This window comes from Ciona robusta, chromosome 9, assembly GCF_009617815.1.
Source record: "Ciona robusta chromosome 9, ASM961781v2".
Taxonomy (NCBI): domain Eukaryota; kingdom Metazoa; phylum Chordata; class Ascidiacea; order Phlebobranchia; family Cionidae; genus Ciona; species Ciona robusta.
Window position 1 is genome coordinate 4691501 of NC_143243.1, and position 18775 is coordinate 4710275.

Here is an 18775-nt window from a genome sequence, read left to right on the forward strand (position 1 = left end):
GGCGAGCAGGCTGAAACAAAAACAGCTAAGCTCAAATGGATGGGCACGTAAATCAGAACATACATAAAGGCGATTGTAAATACGTTTTTTACAAAACGAAGATTCTGAATAACGCTAACTTACATACACAAACACACCAAAAGTAACCAACAAAGTGGTTTTCAGCCGCCATTGGTGACTGCGGAGCAGTAGGTAGAGTGCATTTCCCATGGAGTGAAGACTTAAGGTGGCTGTACACAGTATCCGGCATGCGAATTCGTATGCAAACCCATTACCGAGTTCCGCATGCGGCAGTGAAATCCGGACAAAACGGGCGAATTCCGGATACTGTGCCACCTTTATGATGTATGAGGATTGAGTAATTGGTAAAAAATATGTGTAAATAACAATTGTACAACTCCTGCATCATGTGTTGACTTCTACACTTACACTAGTTAACCTTATCGTCGGTAAAAAACGTTTGTTTTCGTAAATGTAGACAAACTTGCTTGATTCACGGAACTCATCACAGTTTTGTTTTTTTTTAAATATAGATGTATGCGCAAAATTATGCAACTGTTTGATGTAATGCTACAGTTGAACTGGTCAAACGCTTCAGAATGACCGCAAGTGTAAAAATCGAAGCTTCTGCTGTATTGGCATTGTATATAATAAGACACTACCGATTGCAACAGTGGTACCACTACATACAAATCACTCAGTTGAAGAAGAAAAACATGTAGAACCCAAACAAAAGAATAAAATATTATAATGAAAACCATAATTATTCTTCAGACAAATTAAACTGAATGTTAAACAAAACTTTGTGAATTTCCAGCTTTGCTTGCGCTTTATTTTTCGGAGTAAAAGACTTAAGCATGTGGAGAATACTGGCTGTGAAATCTTCATCAGAGCCAAACATGTTTCCAGTGTTTGCTAGGAAATAAAACAATGTGATAAAATGAAACCTAGGTGTAGCGTCTACGCTTATTTTCTTTCAACCAATAATTTTTAATGTTTTTAACTGTAAGCGAGTTTTAACAACTGTTGTTTTGTCGCTATATCATGTCTTTTTGATTATAACAATTTTAAATCTCTGCCATCGCAATTAAAGAGACAAATAAAGTTATTATTACTATTATGTTAATTTTTATGTTATAGTTATGTTATAGAAACTGGTTGATGCAAATTATTCTTTTGTCTACCATTTATGTAAACATGAACCAAACCTTTTTCAGGCTTCATTTCCACTTTGGTCTCTGTACTTTTATTTTGTTCTACACCTTGTGCTTGATGTGTCATTTCACCATCACCAATGGGGTGTGGGGTGGGTTTGGATGGGGTTGCCACAGTTGGTTGAATAATGCTTGCTTCTTGGCTGTTGTTGAATGAAGGAGTAACATCAATTATGTCCAGCGTGGCAAAGTGGTTAGGGCGCCTGCCTCTGACCCAGAGGTAATGGGTTCAAAGCTCGTCGCTGCTACCATTGTGGGGGTATGTGTTCTTGGGCAAGACACTTAATAGGAATTGCTCTAACCCAGTGGTCACTAATGGGTTGTCCAAATTATCATCCATACAAAAAAAACATCCCCCCAAAATAATCACCCACAAAGTAACATACTTGGTAACTCATAAGCTGGCACGTGGTGGACGAACAACGGTGTTATCACGACTGTCGTTTTTCAGGCTTGGCGAGGATAAAGCAAGTTACATTCATTCACATTCATTCATAATCAAAAAACATCAATCACAAAGACAATGATCTGAAGTAGACTTACTCAGTGTCACTCGTGCTTTCAATGTGTGGTAAAAGTTTCCTTCTTTCTGTAGAAAAATAAAAAAGAGTATTGAAAATGTATGTATAGTGCTTGGTACATTTTGATTCAGGTAATAAAAGGTAGTCTTGCCATGCGAAGATATATTAGTGAGTAAATTAATGAATCCTTACGGGTGGTAGATATTTAAGAAATAAACTGTTCTATATATTCACTCAGTTTCCTACAGTTAAACTTATTTTACAATTCTAAACAATAGTTGTTAAATTTATGAGATATTCTCACTTTTTGAACAACTCAAAAATCCCTATTCTACATTATTTCTAGAAAAAAACTTTGGCACTAAATGAAACTGAAGTTATTAAGTTTACCAGATATTCTCATTTAGTGAATAACTAAAAATCCCTATTCTCCGTTTTTTTCTAGAAAAAAAAACTTTGTCCCCAATATTTACATAACAAGAAAATGCCGCTTAACAAACTTAAGTACAAACATAAAGTTTTAATAAAATCATGCATGAAAAAAATTACTTGAACGTCTTGGAGGAACATCATCACTATCACTGGTTTTACTTTCTGAACTTCCTTGATTATTCTCTGGTTGATTATTTAATTCCTGATAGAAATATCAATGTTATAAATTTAAAATAATATTTTAACATTTTTAAGTACGAATGAATGAATGTAACTTACTTTATCCTCGCGTGGCCGGAAAACAACAGTCGTTATCACATGGGTTTAACACCTCGTGCCAGCTTACGAGTTACCATTTATGTTACTTTGTGGGTGATTATTTTTTTTGGACTTTTTCATTTTTTTTATGTATGGCTGATAATTTGGACAACCCATTAGTGACCACTGGGTTGGAGCAATTGTCGTTAAGTGTCTTGCCCAAGGACACATACGCCCACAATGGTAGCAGCGACGAGCCTTGAACCCATTACCTAATGGTTACAGGCAGGCGCGCTAACCACTACGCCACGGCGCCGGACAAATGCAGGATAATAGGCCTATACATTTAACTCAGTTAGTTGCTTTGTTCTGTTGGAGTGTACATATAGTTATTGCGGACCTGTCAGTAGTTAGCATCATTTGAATAAAATTTATTTTGTCTCTTCGGTCACGATAACCAAGAACAAAAGAGTTAAAAAAGCGAAAAGACGGGTAGTACTAGTAACGGTAAAACAACAGTTGTTAAAACATGCTTATTGATAAAAAAGGAAGAAATATTGTTTTGGATAAAAGGCGTGACCGTTTGTGACCGTTATTTAACTTGTTTTTTTAAATATACAATTATTTGATTGATTCCCTAACATATGGCACCAAAGGATTTAAATTTAAAGCCATTCATGCCGTAATATATAAATAGTTTAAATATTTCAATAAATTCTTTTACATATAAATATATTCTATTATGACCTTGTTTGTTTCTTCTTTTAATGGTGAAACTGACTGCTGAAATGAGAAAAAATATTTTTATAAATACTGTATATGTAGTTAGTGGAGAAAAAAAAAACATATTATGTTATTCTATTTTCCCGTCCCATTTGGTAGTAAACAAAAAGTATTTAATGAATTATAAAAGCGTAGCCTCACGACTTCAATAGACCCTGTTTAAAATACAATCAGGATATTGGGATATTATGTGCTAATGGTGTCCCACCTTCCTCCACCCTACTATATATATGATTTATTAGCTTTAGCTGTTGGCTATAACTTGAACATGGTATTAAATATTAATAGAATTGAAGTTTGTTCAAAAATTATCTATAATATTATGTAGGCTACCAGTTACAAATATTTGTGTAACTGCTAAGCTTATCTATCAATATTTACAGATGTTATGATGGAAAACACTAGGTGTCTGGCTATCTGCGCTTTATAATAATATTGTACTTTTATAAATGTTTAGAATAATGCAACAGAGAGACTAGTTTTTAGAAATAAACGAAAAACAAACAAATAATGACAAATCACCTTGCTTCTTTTTAATTGTGGTTTCTTGGGAGTTTCATTTCCCTACATAAAGGAAGTCACATTATGTTTATTATTACTACAAAGTTAGGCAATTAAAATACAAGTATTGACAAAAAACATACAAATTGGAAAATTTATTAAACTGTATGCATGTGCTATGGGCATGTTAATAACCTTTCAAAACAAAACCATAAACTACTTTAATTGTTAATCATAGATTTACAATTAACAATATAGGCTAACTGCTGCTTTAAATAATAGTTACTTGCTAGTTAGGTGCGGATACGTGTAAAGTGGTAAGATTGAATTTGTTAAAGCTTCTAATTTCTATTAATATATAATTTAATATAGAAACTAGTGATGTATTTAAGGTTCAGTTTGCTAAATATATTCAGCTGAATCAGTGATAGTTTTGTATGCCCAAAATTAATCACAAAGAGTCTTATTGATAAAATACAATCATCTTCTAAAAAAAAATCCCAAACAAAGTAACATACATGGTAACTCGTAAGCGTGCAGGAGGTGTATGAAACAGACACCTGTGTTATAAAGACTGCCAGTGCCCCGCCATGTAAGGGTAAATAAGTTTGATTTATCTAGAAAATTATTTGATTTCTTACCTTACCAAAAGTACTTGATATACGTGGTTTCTTTTGGTGATCGAGCTTAGTTATTGCATCAGCAACCTTCACACAAAACAATGATTTATGTTTCATACTAATAAGCTGTCAAACATCATTTTCGCAATACAAGTTCAGCCAATGTAGCTTAACCACTAACTATTGCTTTAAAAACCTTGCTACAAACAGAAACAAAACTGCAGGTGTGAGTAGTTATGTTTGAAACGATAATAACATTGTCTGTTGATAATAACGATAATAACATTGTCTGTTGATAATAACGATAATAACATTGTCTGTTTAGCTATATTTAACTATTGTTTGTCTAAATTTTAAATTAAAGAACAAGAGTTGAGTCTACTCTCATCAACAAAAAAAAGGGTTTTCAGAAAAATGTTTAATGTATCACATAATGTTTTATACATCATAACATAAAACGTAAGTGTTATCACTGTTATCTCTACATTTTTTCGCCAGAATGCTTAGAGTTTCGATAGCAATGCAACTGTGTGGTCATTTTTTCACTTCACCACATTAATTTACGCAATCAATGTACTAACATTTGGTAAATATAAAACATACAGATAAACACACACCTGCATTAATTTGACGTTGCATTGTTGTTGGTTGATGCTGGAGAAGAAAGTATCTTGCTTAATCTTGATTTGTTTCGCAATTTTGAAGAAATAATTCTTTATAAGATTTTGTAAAGCAAACGGCCGTGAATCGGATGTTGATATTGAAGTGATGGATATCTGACGTTCCGCAAATTCTAGAATATAGCAAACAAATCTAGCATTAATTATTAATCAATACATGTTAATCTAACTGGACAGTTTTCTGTTTAATCCATTCACAACCAAACATAGGTAGAAAAAGTTCCAGAAAATACAAGTGTGCACTTTGTGCCATGGGTCTAACAAGTTTGAGAAACACTAGCATGGATAAACAATAAAACAGAACAGCATTAGTACAAATAAATATATAAGTTATTAAAAAGAAATTGCCTATAATAAAAACCATGCCTGTTAAGCTGTATCCACACAAGCTGTAATTCTCAACTTGCAATGTAATGGTAATATCTGTATTTGTCTTTTGATTACCGAAGTCAAAATTTAGAAATATTTTAAGCGAAAAGACAGGATATAGCGACAAAACAACAGTTGTTAAAACATGTTTACAGTTAAAACGTATTTAAATTTATTTGTTCGCTACACCCAGCAGACAAATGAGCCATTTATGTTTAATTATTACCAAGTTAAACTTTTAATAAAAACAAAAATACTCGTAAAGACACAAAAATTAACTTACTTATGGCGTCTGGGTCAAAATAAGCTCCATGTTTATCTTGTATTCCACACAAAGTCCTTAGTTCAGCAGCACAGGCTGAATTAACATTCATCCAGATGACAGGACAATGTCCTTGTAAGTGAGCTTGTACTTTATGTATCGCCTGGACTGGAATTTTAATATCAATTTCTTTCCCATCATCTGTGGTTGAAGCACAAAGTATGAAAATTAGTATTTTGCGCTTATGGCACATTGAAGTAACTTGGTTGAATGAATGAATGTAACTTGCTTTATCATTGTGTGGACAAAAAATGATAGTCGTTATAACACGAGTGTTCTGTTTCATACACCTCGTGCTACCACGTATGTAAGTTTGTGGGTTTATATAAATTTTGTTTTGTTATATTGTATGACTGACAATTTGGACAACCCATAAGTGACCACTGGGATAAAGAAATTGCCGTTAAGTGTTTTGCGCAAGGACACATACGCCCGTAATCTCTGGGTTAAAGGCATGACCGCCTATCACCCACCAAATTACATATACTTTTGTATGTGATAAAATGTAAACAGACACAAAGTCGTCAAAGTGTATCAAATAAATTAATAAACAAAATAAACACAAACCTTCATTCTCAGCACTTGTTGCAACAAATGTAATTTCGTTTAAACCAAGTTGAATTTCGATGTTATTATTATTGCAACCAGAATCGACAAAGCGAGGATACAATCTTATAGTTCCCAGACGGACACTTGTGGCAAATATTTCACCAGCCATATTTTACTGCTATTTTCTACAACTGAGACATCAGTACAATCAATACTTAGCCATTAACAGTACAATAAAAATATTGAATTAATACACGTATAATGATATTTAAACACCTTGCAGAAGCAACAATAAAAAAATGTTTAATATTAAACATATATATTTGTTAAAGTTACAATATTGTAAACATAGTTTTGATATAAAAAGTGTGTGTTTTTCACACTTTCATTACAAACTCTAATTTGTATTATGTATGTATCTCATTGCATCAGCCACTTGTATATTTCTAAGTATATTATAATGCATTGAAAAAATTTCCATCGTTTTTAAATTTTACCCAGACGCTATTTTGCTGTTCGAATCTTTAAAATTTTAATCATGATATGTAAAACAATTTAATTTTAACATAAAAGCGTTATGCAGATAAAGTAAACAATTGTGGAATATGATCTTGGTTATGAGCTGCAACACATCTTAAACATTAATAACAACATATATAAATATGACAAGCAAGAAATAAAATGGTGTGTCCTCATGTCGGTTAGGTGTTACCATGTTAGTTAAAAAGGTTTGTGTTTTTCGCGAGCATTTTTATAATAATATCGCTTATCAACCAGGGCCTGCGCAAAAACTTTGGCTATGAGCTATATTAGTTTCTTAACAGCAATTTAAATAAAGACCCACAGGCAAATTGGTTTTAAGTGGTAATTTCAAAGTCTTATTCAGATCCCCTTTCTCAGGAGAAACTGAAGGCATGCAACAGTACATAAAATAAGTCTGCTTGAAGAGCATCTTACAGTGAATTTAGTCTGCAAACATGGCACGTGCACAAGCGATTTTTCAAACTTGTGGTTATGCACGCCATAATTTGTCCCACACACACCAATTAATTAGTCAATGAAAATAATTCCTATTTTGGCTTGGATATGTACTCGTATTGCATGCCAATTTTTAATGATAGCACGGGTAAAATAACCGTCTTGCGCGCCAGAGATCTCGTCAGGAACTGCCATAGTCTTTAGACTTGCAGTGAATCATTGCATTAATCAAACTTCTTCTTTGTTGCTGTAAATCTCTCCATGTATTTATTATAACCAGTCACTTGTTGAAAATCTTTTTCTGTGAATAAATTTCCTTCGTACGTAAGAAGCGAAATTTTAGATTCAATCAGTAATTTTGTAGACATCTCGCTTAATGAAACACAATTGTTATTAAAACGAAGAACTTTCAATCGCTGACAAGATGCAAGTGCGTCAGGTATTTTATTTACTTGGTTTTGATTCAAATTTAACTCTACTGCTTGTAAGTTGCCAATGGTGTCCGGAATTTTACAAATTTGATTATCCGATAGATCCAGCATATCTAAATGTTTTAAATTGGCCAATTGTTCGGGAACAGTTTTCAGTTTGTTGCCACACAATACTACAGACTTGAGTGACTTGCACCGACTAATATCAGCAGGTAAAGCTGTGAGCATGTTATAACTTGCTATAAGTGATTCCAACTTGAGTAACTTACAAATTCCATCGCATAGCATTGGTAGTCTATTATGACTGATATTTAAACTCTTTAAAACACTGAAGTTTCCAATGGCATCGGGCAGTGCTTTCACTTTGTTTCGTGAGAGGTCCAGTGTTCTTAATGATTTTGATAACTTTAGCAAAGCAGATGGAAATTCCTCAATGTTCAAGCTTGATAACTGACATACTCCTGTCTTCTCAGCGTGCTGTATGTGAGTATTAACCGCATTTCCCATTTTTAAGCAATGTTTAAACTAAAAAAAAGGCGTTATAGCTTCGTGCTTATTTTATGCTCACGGGAAAATTTTTGAAGTTCGTGGTAATAATTCTCGATACAAACCAATGGCCCACTGCCCCACTATAGTATCAAATATATGTAAAACACCTTAAACAGCGTTTGTTAAAAAAACTTTGCCAAATCCGACACGGCTAAAAATAAGAAACTGCCAAACCTAAACTTTGCAGCTGATATAAAGCTACGAGTATGCATGATGTAAACCTGGGGCGCCAGCTCTAATGAATGAGCACGTATTATAACTAGCATACTTTTAGATATCCCTTTTCACAGCAACCAAAAAACGTTCTTATAATATTCACAACGCCACCTTGGATGCAACGTCAAATCTCTCAGTCAACGAAACATTTCTTTGTTACTAATGAACTGATACAATTCTGTCTTAAAAATAATAAAACTTTTCGAACAATGATGTATTCGTGCTAAGAAGTAAAACACATCATGCACCGATTACATTTTAAATGTTGAAAACTCTTATTTGTAAAGTTGAAACTCCATTGTATTTAAAAACGATACCGGTTAGATATATGTTGATAGCAATACTTCGCACAATTATACGAAGGCACAACCTATCCGGTTAAGATAAATGATTGGTTAATTAAGATTTTCAAGCATTTCTTTACCTGAATATTGACGAGTTACTTAAAGTTTTTAGCGTGGCTTGATAGGTACCATACATATTACAATGGAATGGCATGCCAAATATAATAGGGTTTTGCTGAACATCATTAATTAGGCATTGATGTTGCCTTAGCTAAATTTTCTTTAATCAAAAACCAAGCACAAGATATATCTTATTCACATATTATAAACAGTGCATACAGAACATACAATGCCTAAAAAGCAAAAGATCAGCTGTTTATAACACAATATATAGGAATAATATGATAATTGAAACACAATTTCTCGTCGCAAGAAGTTGATTGGATAAGTTGCCATCATTAAGTGCAAAGCTAGGTCTTAAGACATTGTGCCAAACACTGGATTGTATCTGCAGATGCTTGGGCCACGCTCATCGTAATCAGCTTTTGTGTGACAGACTTTGTAGAACTCGGCCTGTGAATTTTTATTGATAAATAGTATTGGCGGAAACAATAAGTAATAAATTAAGCAAGCATATATTCAATTTGTCACAGGCATTTTAAAAAATTGTTATTTTCCCGTGTTTTTGCATAGAAGTTCAGGTAAAAATTGTTTGTGGAAAGCTATAAAAGCCGAAAAAATTCAAACAAGAAGAGTATAAGAAATGATTACAGTTACAGGGTTTTATATTTAGTAATTAATTTTATAAATCAGGATTTAATTTGAAAACACACTCAGATTTAAATTTAATAATTTTAATTATATTTGATTTTATTACAGGATATGTGAGACAAGGGTAATGTTATACAGAAATACGGATCACAAACTCCTTTGCAAAAAAATTAATACACATGTCAGCATTAGTTGGACAGTCTGAAACTAATTAAAAGTCCAGGAATTCACATTAACAATTTCAAAATTGATCAAAAAATACTTGCCACAACAGGTGTCGGAAATTGTATTGTTTCTTTTAACAACAAAACTTAGGTTTACTCACCGTGGAAGCGAGCATTGAACCACCAAACCAAACTGCATAACGCTGCATGCTGTGGGATATCACTTGTACCTCCATTGGCTTTGGCTGTGGAATTTTAACAGTATGAGGGTTATGAGGAAAAGACAATATTAGACTTAGGTTTAAACATTAAAAAATAAAATGAATAAAGATTCACTTATTAAAATAAAAATGCACCGCCATTGGTTTTGACTGTGGGATATACAGCTTTAACAGTACAAGGGTTATGATGAAAAAAACAATATTAGATTGTGTTTAAAAATGGAAAAAAAAACAAAACTAATAAAGATTCATCTATTAAAATAAAAATGCACCTCAATTAGCTTTGGCTGTGAAATATACAGGTTTACCAGTTTGTGGATTGTGGTAAAAAGAATATTAAACTTGTGTTTAAAAATTTTCATTAAAATGAAAATAATCAACACTACGATTCTTAATCTAATGAGACTTTCCCAATATTAGAGTAAAGTTTAAAACATAAAAAATGAAGAAAGATTCTGCCATTAAAATAAAAATATTCAAAACCTTGATTCTTCCTCCACTGAGACTTTCAGATATCTTGAGTCTCGCATCCACCAATCTTTTCAAATCACGCTGGACACGCCTTCCAAAGTCTTTAAACATTGTAGAACCACCAGATAACACAACGTTCTATAAAATAAAAACACCTGTTCATTGCTGGGAAGGAATTTAGCTTCTCAAAATATTAATATTATTATAAGTTTTACCTATTGATTACACAAGATTAGTTTAGCTAGCTAATAACTAAAACTTGTTATTTTTTTAAGAAGATTATTCTTATTGTTTATTATTGAGCATAATGTAGGACCAAATGCAATGACCACATTTCTAACTATGTGTATATGTTTAACAACAAACCAAATTTACCAAAGAAAATCATTTTTATACTCTGCACTTATTTCAGCAGATTAATGGGACCAACTCAGAGACCGCTGGTTTAATGTAAAAAAATAGTTTACGTTTAGCTTGAAATAGGGTTTCGCATTTTACTCTGAAGAATTACCTTGTACAGTGGTCTACGGACATCAATGGGGCAGTTCTGGATTACATCATCAACTACTGTGGATATCGGGGTAGTGAAGTCCGGGTTAGAGAACTTGAAAAAAAATTTTTATAAATTCATTTTTTTGAAACTAAACCACATAATAGCATTACTTCTGGATGAAAGAAAATTTCTGGTCCCAAAAATCGTTCATGCCCGACATCCACGTTAAACTGTTCACGGGTGACCGAGTTTAACCCTTCGTAAACTTTAATCCATTTCTTTGGGTCTGCCTCATATTTTCCAAACTCCTTAGCAATGTCAGGGCAGATGTAGCAGAAGCGCTCCTGTTTAAATATTAGGCCAACATAATAAATGTGTTTTTATAATGGTATTTGGGTGGTTTACACAAATGCAATGCACTCAGATGGCCCCTGTGCACTCTGTGTGTCGTCAAATCTATTTCCGACAAAATCTATGTGCAACTCATCACTGTGCATTAAAATACAAAAAGAATAAAATAATACATATATATTTATTGTTTAACAATAACAATATATATTTATTGTTTAACAATTAATTATATTTTTTTGAGTAATTATTCTCAAACAAAGACAGAATCAAAAAGTTTGAAAATAACATTGAATAAGCATATAACTACCCTCCACCATTGAATTGCTGATACGTTTATTAGTTTCCAAAGCTGATGTAGTTTTAAAAAACTTAACACTGAATATAACAACCATTTGCCAACAACACATAAGTAAAAATAAAAAACTAAATAAATATATATAATAGACAAGTACGGTGGGGAAAGATGGGACACACCTTTTCATTCTTTTTTTGTCCAATATGGTAGTAACAAAGAACATTCAAAGATTTATAAAACTATATCCTCACGACTCCCCAGACCGTTGGTAATTGTTTAAAACACGATCCGGATATTTGGATGTTATGTGCTAAGTGTGTCCCATCTTACCCACAGTACTATGAATGTATATAGTAGTAGTAAGCATAACCATTCACAGAGATATTATAATTCACCTTGATAGCTTTGGCAACCTCCATGGATTGTTCGGGTGGAATCCCAGTTTCCCTCTCCCTCAGTATTTGTTGGATAAAGTAAGTGATATCACGACCAGCGATTGGAATATGCTTGATGCAACTTCCAATCACATATCCCTCAGCCTGGATAATTAATGTGTTCAACTCTATCTACATGCTTTTCTTAGAGCAGATATTGAATTGGTAACGAAGGGTAGCACAAAAATACATTATCGAATCAAAAGGGTATAAGTTTTTATTTGAATTGGTCAAATAACATGAGTATAAGAGACTTGTGGCAAAATCTGTCAATTCTACTTCAGAATATTTATTAACTATTAATAAAACTGCTAAAACTATTTCAGTACAACAACAAACAAGTTTAAATGGTGCATTCTGCTGCTGCCAGGCCTATTATACTTGTATTTTTTATTTTGACTCTTTCAGTAAGAATTTCACAAAATAACGTTTCAACCTCCTATTCAGGTTGCCTTCATCGGTGTAAAATGGTTTTAGTTTACATGATATACTTACCACTGGTATAACGTGCGTGACACCATCACCACTGTCAATCACCGTACCAGTCAACACTCGATCACCAACCGCACGTGAAGTCCAGGATGCAGCAAGAGCCAGCACAGCCTACAAACATAGACATCAAGTTACAATTGAGATATTTAAAATTTCGGATGATAGGAACTTATTAATTATTATGAAGTGCTTCTTCTGTAATTCATTTACCTGAGTTAACTAGAATATAGTCATATCTATTTATCATTCGAGCAGTTTTGTACCTTTTAAATGCAGGCGTGTATAAAATAACTTTTTTTCCGTGACCTAATATATGTGTACTTATTATAAAAAAGCTGAAGGCTTTATCAATTATTTTAAAGTGCTCCCTCGTTAATTTATTTACTTCATTTAAATATAATCATATCTCTTCATCACCGAATCAGTTTTGGTTCTCCTAAATGCAGGCGTGCATAAAAAACGACTTTTTTCCGGGACTCAATAATATGCATACTTATGTTAAAAACTAAGCTTGTGTATAAAATAGCAGATACCTCTTTCCTCAACCATAACCATTATATTGTCATACCATCTTGTGTCATAATGTAACTGAATACTGAACGTTACAATCGTAATTCTGGAGCATTTATTTAACGGGTGGTGCAAACACTATTAAGTCACTAACACACATCATATCCTGTATTTAAAGTAAGTTACAATTCCATTGTTGATGGGTAATTAGCTTACAAGCAGTTGCTGGCCCTATGTTAAGCAAACATAGCCTAATGTTAGGTTAACATGACCTAATGTTAGGTGAATATTAAGTAATACACTAAAACTCACTTGCACAGCAATATAAAGACCTGGAACGTTGAACGACTCGAACATGATCTCAGCCAAATATTCACGATTTTCTGGCGTGTTTAACGGAGGTTCTGTCTGTAAAATTTTAGTAAAAAATACTTTTTGTTAACAAACAATGCATAATATCAGCACTAGGAATGTGCCGAAGTTCTAACACCTCCGGTTCGCTAAACGCCGAACTTTAACTAAAAGCTCAGCACGAACGCAGAGGTTAAATACTGGGCTGAACGCCAGCGTCAAAATACGAGACGTTCGGGCACGCCTTCGAGTTCAGGCCCGGTTCGGCACTTTTCTAATTAGCACTACATCACAAAACAGTTTTTTTTGGTTGCATTTAAACAGAAACCAGTATACCACAAATTGTAATTGTCAATTAGTCCTTACCATCAAGAAATGGTGATCCTCTGGTTCTGCTCGAAGATACTTAAAAATAATTTGTTCCATAAATTTTTCCATCAAGTCCCAGTCTTCCACAATCCCATGCCTTACTGGCCACTGCATAAAAATGCAAAATATCAATTAAAATGTCACTTGATGAAGATAACAAGTAATATTTAAAAAAAATTCTCTTTATTTGGAAATGTTTAATGTTATATACTTCGATTTATAGGACTATGATCAATTAAACATCAATTTTTTGGCATTTGACACAGTTAACAAATAATATATATATATATATATATAATTAATAAATTATTCGTTTATTGGAAAATTTTATACACCACGATTTATAAGACTATGTTCAGTTATTTCACTGAAGAAAGGTGAGAACAAATTAAAAAAAAACACAAGAACAATAGATCAATTAAAGAATATCTATATGGCCCCGAATGAGCACGATAACCTTACTGACTTAATTTCAAATAGTTTTAAGAATGAGATGCTAAAGGAGTGTTTAGGGAGTGACTGCTTGTGGTTATGACTTAGCAGTTAAGGTCTATGGTTACTGTCATGATTTTAGGAGTAATGAATTGGTTTTAATTAAAATTAACTAGCAAAAGTGTCTCGAGGCTGGTCCGTTTAGTAATGTGATAACTGCAGCGTCTAGATACGTATCAGCATGGGTGTTTTGTTTGGCTCCAGACCTTGCAGTTGCGTTCTACGCTTTCCGTGATGCCTAATTATCATTCTATAAACACACTGACACAACGACCCAAAAACCCACACACACACATAACATAGGTATAGAGAATACAATACGTTACGCATAGTAGTGTGAATTTGTGGCTGTTACGAAGTTTAAATTGACATGAAACTAACAATTAGTGGGTAAACATGACAATGAAAAAAAATTATAATGAAAAAATCAAAACAAAATTATAAGAAATATATAAAGGTAAAGATAATGACCTTAGTGGCATACGTAGGTTTATCTTGTACATCGTCCCCAATATAAAAATCCAAATCATCGACTCCCTTCGCAACTTTGTTTCCAACATTTGCAGATTCTTTTACACATATCGCTGCAAACAAAAAAACTTTAGAATTATATATAGTAGGATAGGGGAAGATGGGACACCTTTTCATTCTATTTTCCCGTACATTTTGGTAGCAAACAAAAAACATTCAAGGAAATATAAAACCTTGTCCTCGCAACTTTCATAGACCATTGTTAATTGTTTAAAATACGATCAGAATATTTATATATTTCGTGCTAAAGGTGTTCCATCTTCCCCCACTCCACTATACTTTAAAAATTACAGTAATGTTTTTGAAATTGCACTAATTTATTTCAAACTTCACATAATAAAATGATGATCAGCAGACAGGTTAACTCTGAATACTTATAAAGATGCCGCAAAGCTGGACTGCAAGAAACATACAATAGTTTTTTGTAATCTACTTTGTCAGCTCATGAAAATGCTTTAAACACCTAATATTCTAGGAACTGTAACAGATTAAATTTAATTTTAAATAAAGTAGCCTTTGTGACGAATTTGTAAAACAATGGTTTCCGATGAATTTTTAGCAGTTTAAAATTTATTTTTTTTGCGGTAAATGCAGCTGTAGTTTCCCATCTTTTAGGTTAATTTCAGTTCTTGATTAATGTAGAACAAACATATGAACCTACAAGATGGTTGAATGAACTGAGGTTCAGTATTCCCTGCATAACCAAGTTTGGTGTATCTGCAAAAACATTAAATAATGATTACTTGGCTTTTAAATAACATTTATATATATATTGTATTTATGCATGAAAATAATTTATTTCTTATACACTTTCTGGAACTTCCCAAGTTTTCTGCCAAATTGTTTACAGTATCCTTATTTGAACTGCATGTGCAACATTAAAATCAAAATAATGCTTTCCTATATACAAACTGCAAGCAGACAGCTGTAAATATTAGATAGTAAAACAGAGTGTTTATTTATTCTTGATCGTGAGCAACGCGTGTACCATTTAGAGAAAAACAAAAAAAAGTAAGCATGTTTTGGGCACTTTTAGGTTAATTTTCAACATCAAGAACATATTTATCCCCCAAAAATTATACAGTATCAGTGAGGCTCAGTTAAAATATTACACAGTGTCCGTCTTTGGAACCAAAATTTTCACGGTGCAGTGCCGGTCACCAGCTAAAAGATTACTGGAAATATCTACAATGCAGTTTATTCTTTCCCATCTGGATAAAGCAGAACAGAACACATGGGACTATACAAAGACGGAACATTTTTTCCGCTAGGAGGCGATGAAAAATTCGTTTCTCTATTCTATGGGGAGCAGTTAGTTTCCTGGTTTATACACATAAGACATAGGCCCCAAACCCCAAACCCCTAAAACCTTATTTTACCCATAACTCTTAACTCGTGCTAATCAAACAAAAAAAAACTTGAAAAAAGTATTCCACTGTGCGGGACTCAATCCCCGTAAAAATGAAACAAAGAGAGTAAACGACCGTTTTTAATTAATTTGTTTCACACTTATTACCACTTTGTGGTGTTTTTTTGTGCGTTTTACCGTATTTTTTAATTTAAATAATTGCCGACAGCGACACCTAGCGGAAAAAGTGTTCCGTCTTCTTCGCATAGTCCCATGTAAACACAACTTACCCTGTTCCCACATCCACCACACATGCTGGTAACGTACCCATCGCCATCTTGTTCAAAACCCCACTACTATATATTCAACTGCTATGAACCCACTATCGAATATCACACACTGGAACAGATACGTAAATTGTTACGTTAGCAAATACTAAAACATAAACAGGTATTAATGACCTGTACAATTTCTTAAAAGCAAACGCTTGACAAGTTGTGATAACCGATTGGCTAAATCTGAATACCTGCTACAAAAAAAAACAGAGCACACACCTCGTGATCACTGAACCGTGAACAGGAAAATGATCATAGGCAACTAATCGAGACCGATGTTATATTTAATTGGAAACGCCGTGGTTCTGACAAATCAAAGTCCATAGAATCTGAAAAACCAAAGTCCATAGATTTCTATGGACTTTGTGACAAACCAGGTTCGAATTCTGGTCACAGCATTTGTACAGAACACAATGTTCTTGTTCTTTTAGAAAATTTAAAAATGACTTCAGTTATTCAATTAAAAAATTATAAAACCTTTACGACTTTAGTAATAATGAAAATTCGAAAACAGCTATATTTTAAAGAACTAACAAATGTGTAAAAAAAATCTAAATATCTGCGTCGATCGGGAGTCGAACCCGGAAATAGTGCTTAGAAGGCACCAATGCTAACCGTTACACCATCAACTCTTCAATTTTGTCTTGCGCAAGCAGAGTGGCGCAGCGGAAGCGTGCTGGGCCCATAACCCAGAGGTCGATGAATCGAAACCATTCTCTGCTATGCAAAGCTGTGATCGTATAGTGGTTAGTACTTCACGTTGTGGCCGTGACAACACAGGTTCGAATCCTGGTCACAGCATTTCTACCGAACACAAAACAAAGATCTTGTTATTTTAGAAAAATTCAAAATGACTTCAGTTATTTAAATAAAAAAATTTAAAACCTTTACGACTTAAATATTAATAAGAAATGGAAAACAGCTATATTTTAAAGAACTAACAAAAGTATAAAAAAATCAAAAAATCTGCGTCGACCGGGAGTCGAACCCGGAACTAGTGCTTGGAAGGCAACACTGCTAACCGTTACACCATCGACGCTTCGTTTGAACCTGATTGTAAAATCCAACAATTAGTAATTACCTCTTATATAACAAAGTAAAACAATACACAAATAACAAATTTGGGTTGCGCAAGCAGAGTGGCGCAGCGGAAGCGTGCTGGGCCCATAACCCAGAGGTCGATGGATCGAAACCAACCTCTTCTAAGCAAAGCTGTGATCGTATAGTGGTTAGTACTTCACGTTGTGGCCGTGACAACCCAGGTTCGAATCCTGGTCACAGCAATTGTACCGAACACAAAACAAAGTTCTTGATATTTTAGAAAAGTTCAAAATGATTTCAGTTATTTAAATAAAAAAAAATTAAAACCTTCACGACTTAAAAATTAATAAGAAGTGGAAAACAGCTATATTTTAAAGAACTAACAAAAGTATAAAAAAATCAAAACATCTGCGCCGACCGGGGTCGAACCCGGAAATGGTGCTTGGAAGGCAACACTGCTAACCGTTACACCATCGACGCTTCGTTTGAACCTGATTGTAAAATGCAACAATTAGTAATTACCTCTTATATAACAAAGTCGAACAATACACCAAATTACAATTTTGGGTTGTGCAAGCAGAGTGGCGCAACGGAAGCGTGCTGGGCCCATAACCCAGAGGTCGATGGATCGAAACCATTCTCTGCTATGCAAAGCTGTGATCGTATAGTTATTAGTACTTTACGTTGTGGCCGTGACAACCCAGGTTCGAATCCTGGTCACAGCAATTGTACGGTCTTGATATTTTAGAAAAGTTCAAAATGATTTCAGTTATTTAAATAAAAGGATTTAAAACCTTCACGACTTAAATATTAATAAGAAGAGCAATATTGAACACAGAGGGACTCGAGTACTCAATCTTCTGATTGGACAATTCTAAAGAAAACGAAACTGACCACAGAGGGACTCGAACCCTCAATCTTCTGAATCGAAGTCAGACGCCTTATCCATTGGGCCATGCGGCCATAGTACTGTAATTTAAAGTTCGCTTTCTATCAAAACCAAATTTCGTTGGATTTGAATATATTTGTAACGTATTAGTTTTTTTTTGTTAAAAAATATAAATATACATTTCTTGTGACAACCCAGGTTCGAATCCTGGTCACAGCAATTTTACCGAACACAAAACAAGGTTCTTGATATTTTAGAAAGGTTCAAAATGATTTCAGTTATTTAAATAAAGAATTTAAAAATCTTCACGACTTAAATATTAATAAGAAGTGGAAAACAGCTATATTTTAAAGAAGTAACAAAAGTATAAAAAAATCAAAAAATCTGCGTCGACCGGGAGTCGAACCCGGAACTAGTGCTTGGAAGGCACCAATGCTAACCGTTACACCACCGACGCTTCGTTAGAACCGGATTGTAAAATCCAACAATTAATAATTACCTCTTATATAA

The 18775-nt window shown here is 33.6% G+C and overlaps 3 protein-coding genes and 5 non-coding genes across 11 annotated transcripts; 1 reads left to right on the forward strand and 7 right to left on the reverse strand.

Annotated features, from left to right (window-relative positions):
• Positions 1 to 492: 492 nt before the first annotated feature.
• Positions 493 to 6541, reverse strand: LOC149731183 (uncharacterized). 4 transcript variants are annotated; one of them, XM_089884391.1, is made up of 10 exons: positions 6268 to 6539; positions 5662 to 5841; positions 4947 to 5122; positions 4351 to 4416; positions 3731 to 3772; positions 3173 to 3205; positions 2285 to 2369; positions 1758 to 1803; positions 1209 to 1357; positions 493 to 915 (listed from the first exon to the last, which is right to left on the reverse strand). In XM_089884391.1, the coding sequence occupies exons 1-10, from the start codon at positions 6416 to 6418 to the stop codon at positions 764 to 766; spliced, it is 1080 nt and encodes a 359-aa protein (XP_089740517.1). In that variant the 5' UTR covers positions 6419 to 6539; the 3' UTR covers positions 493 to 763. The 4 variants fall into 4 exon arrangements, with proteins under 4 accessions (XP_089740517.1, XP_089740516.1, XP_089740519.1 ...); XM_089884390.1 differs by having other exon boundaries at positions 3173 to 3208; positions 6268 to 6538; XM_089884392.1 differs by having other exon boundaries at positions 613 to 915; positions 1245 to 1357; positions 3173 to 3208; positions 6268 to 6541.
• A 609-nt stretch (positions 6542 to 7150) lies between these two features.
• On the reverse strand, positions 7151 to 8363 carry LOC149731184 (leucine-rich repeat-containing protein 57-like). The gene has a single exon (XM_089884394.1). The coding sequence runs from the start codon at positions 8163 to 8165 to the stop codon at positions 7452 to 7454; it is 714 nt and encodes a 237-aa protein (XP_089740520.1). The 5' UTR covers positions 8166 to 8363; the 3' UTR covers positions 7151 to 7451.
• Positions 8364 to 8622: 259 nt separating this feature from the next.
• Positions 8623 to 16449, reverse strand: LOC149731185 (actin-related protein 3-like). The gene is made up of 12 exons (XM_089884389.1): positions 16291 to 16449; positions 15314 to 15369; positions 14593 to 14705; positions 13627 to 13737; positions 13222 to 13317; positions 12403 to 12510; positions 11869 to 12012; positions 10998 to 11171; positions 10846 to 10938; positions 10347 to 10472; positions 9804 to 9887; positions 8623 to 9280 (listed from the first exon to the last, which is right to left on the reverse strand). Exons 1-12 carry the CDS (start codon positions 16335 to 16337, stop codon positions 9185 to 9187), a joined length of 1248 nt encoding a protein of 415 aa, XP_089740515.1. The 5' UTR covers positions 16338 to 16449; the 3' UTR covers positions 8623 to 9184.
• Positions 11242 to 11323, reverse strand: LOC149731186 (small nucleolar RNA SNORD67). Its single transcript, XR_016385748.1, has one exon. It is a non-coding gene; the product is annotated as a small nucleolar RNA SNORD67 (small nucleolar RNA).
• Positions 16450 to 17302: 853 nt separating the features above from the next.
• On the reverse strand, positions 17303 to 17374 carry Trnag-ucc (transfer RNA glycine (anticodon UCC)). The gene has a single exon. It is a non-coding gene; the product is annotated as a tRNA-Gly (tRNA).
• Positions 17375 to 17546: 172 nt separating this feature from the next.
• On the forward strand, positions 17547 to 17618 carry Trnah-gug (transfer RNA histidin (anticodon GUG)). The gene has a single exon. It is a non-coding gene; the product is annotated as a tRNA-His (tRNA).
• A 648-nt stretch (positions 17619 to 18266) lies between these two features.
• Trnar-ucg (transfer RNA arginine (anticodon UCG)) lies at positions 18267 to 18339 on the reverse strand. Its single transcript has one exon. It is a non-coding gene; the product is annotated as a tRNA-Arg (tRNA).
• Positions 18340 to 18650: 311 nt separating this feature from the next.
• Trnag-ucc (transfer RNA glycine (anticodon UCC)) lies at positions 18651 to 18722 on the reverse strand. The gene has a single exon. It is a non-coding gene; the product is annotated as a tRNA-Gly (tRNA).
• Between the last annotated feature and the right edge of the window lie 53 nt (positions 18723 to 18775).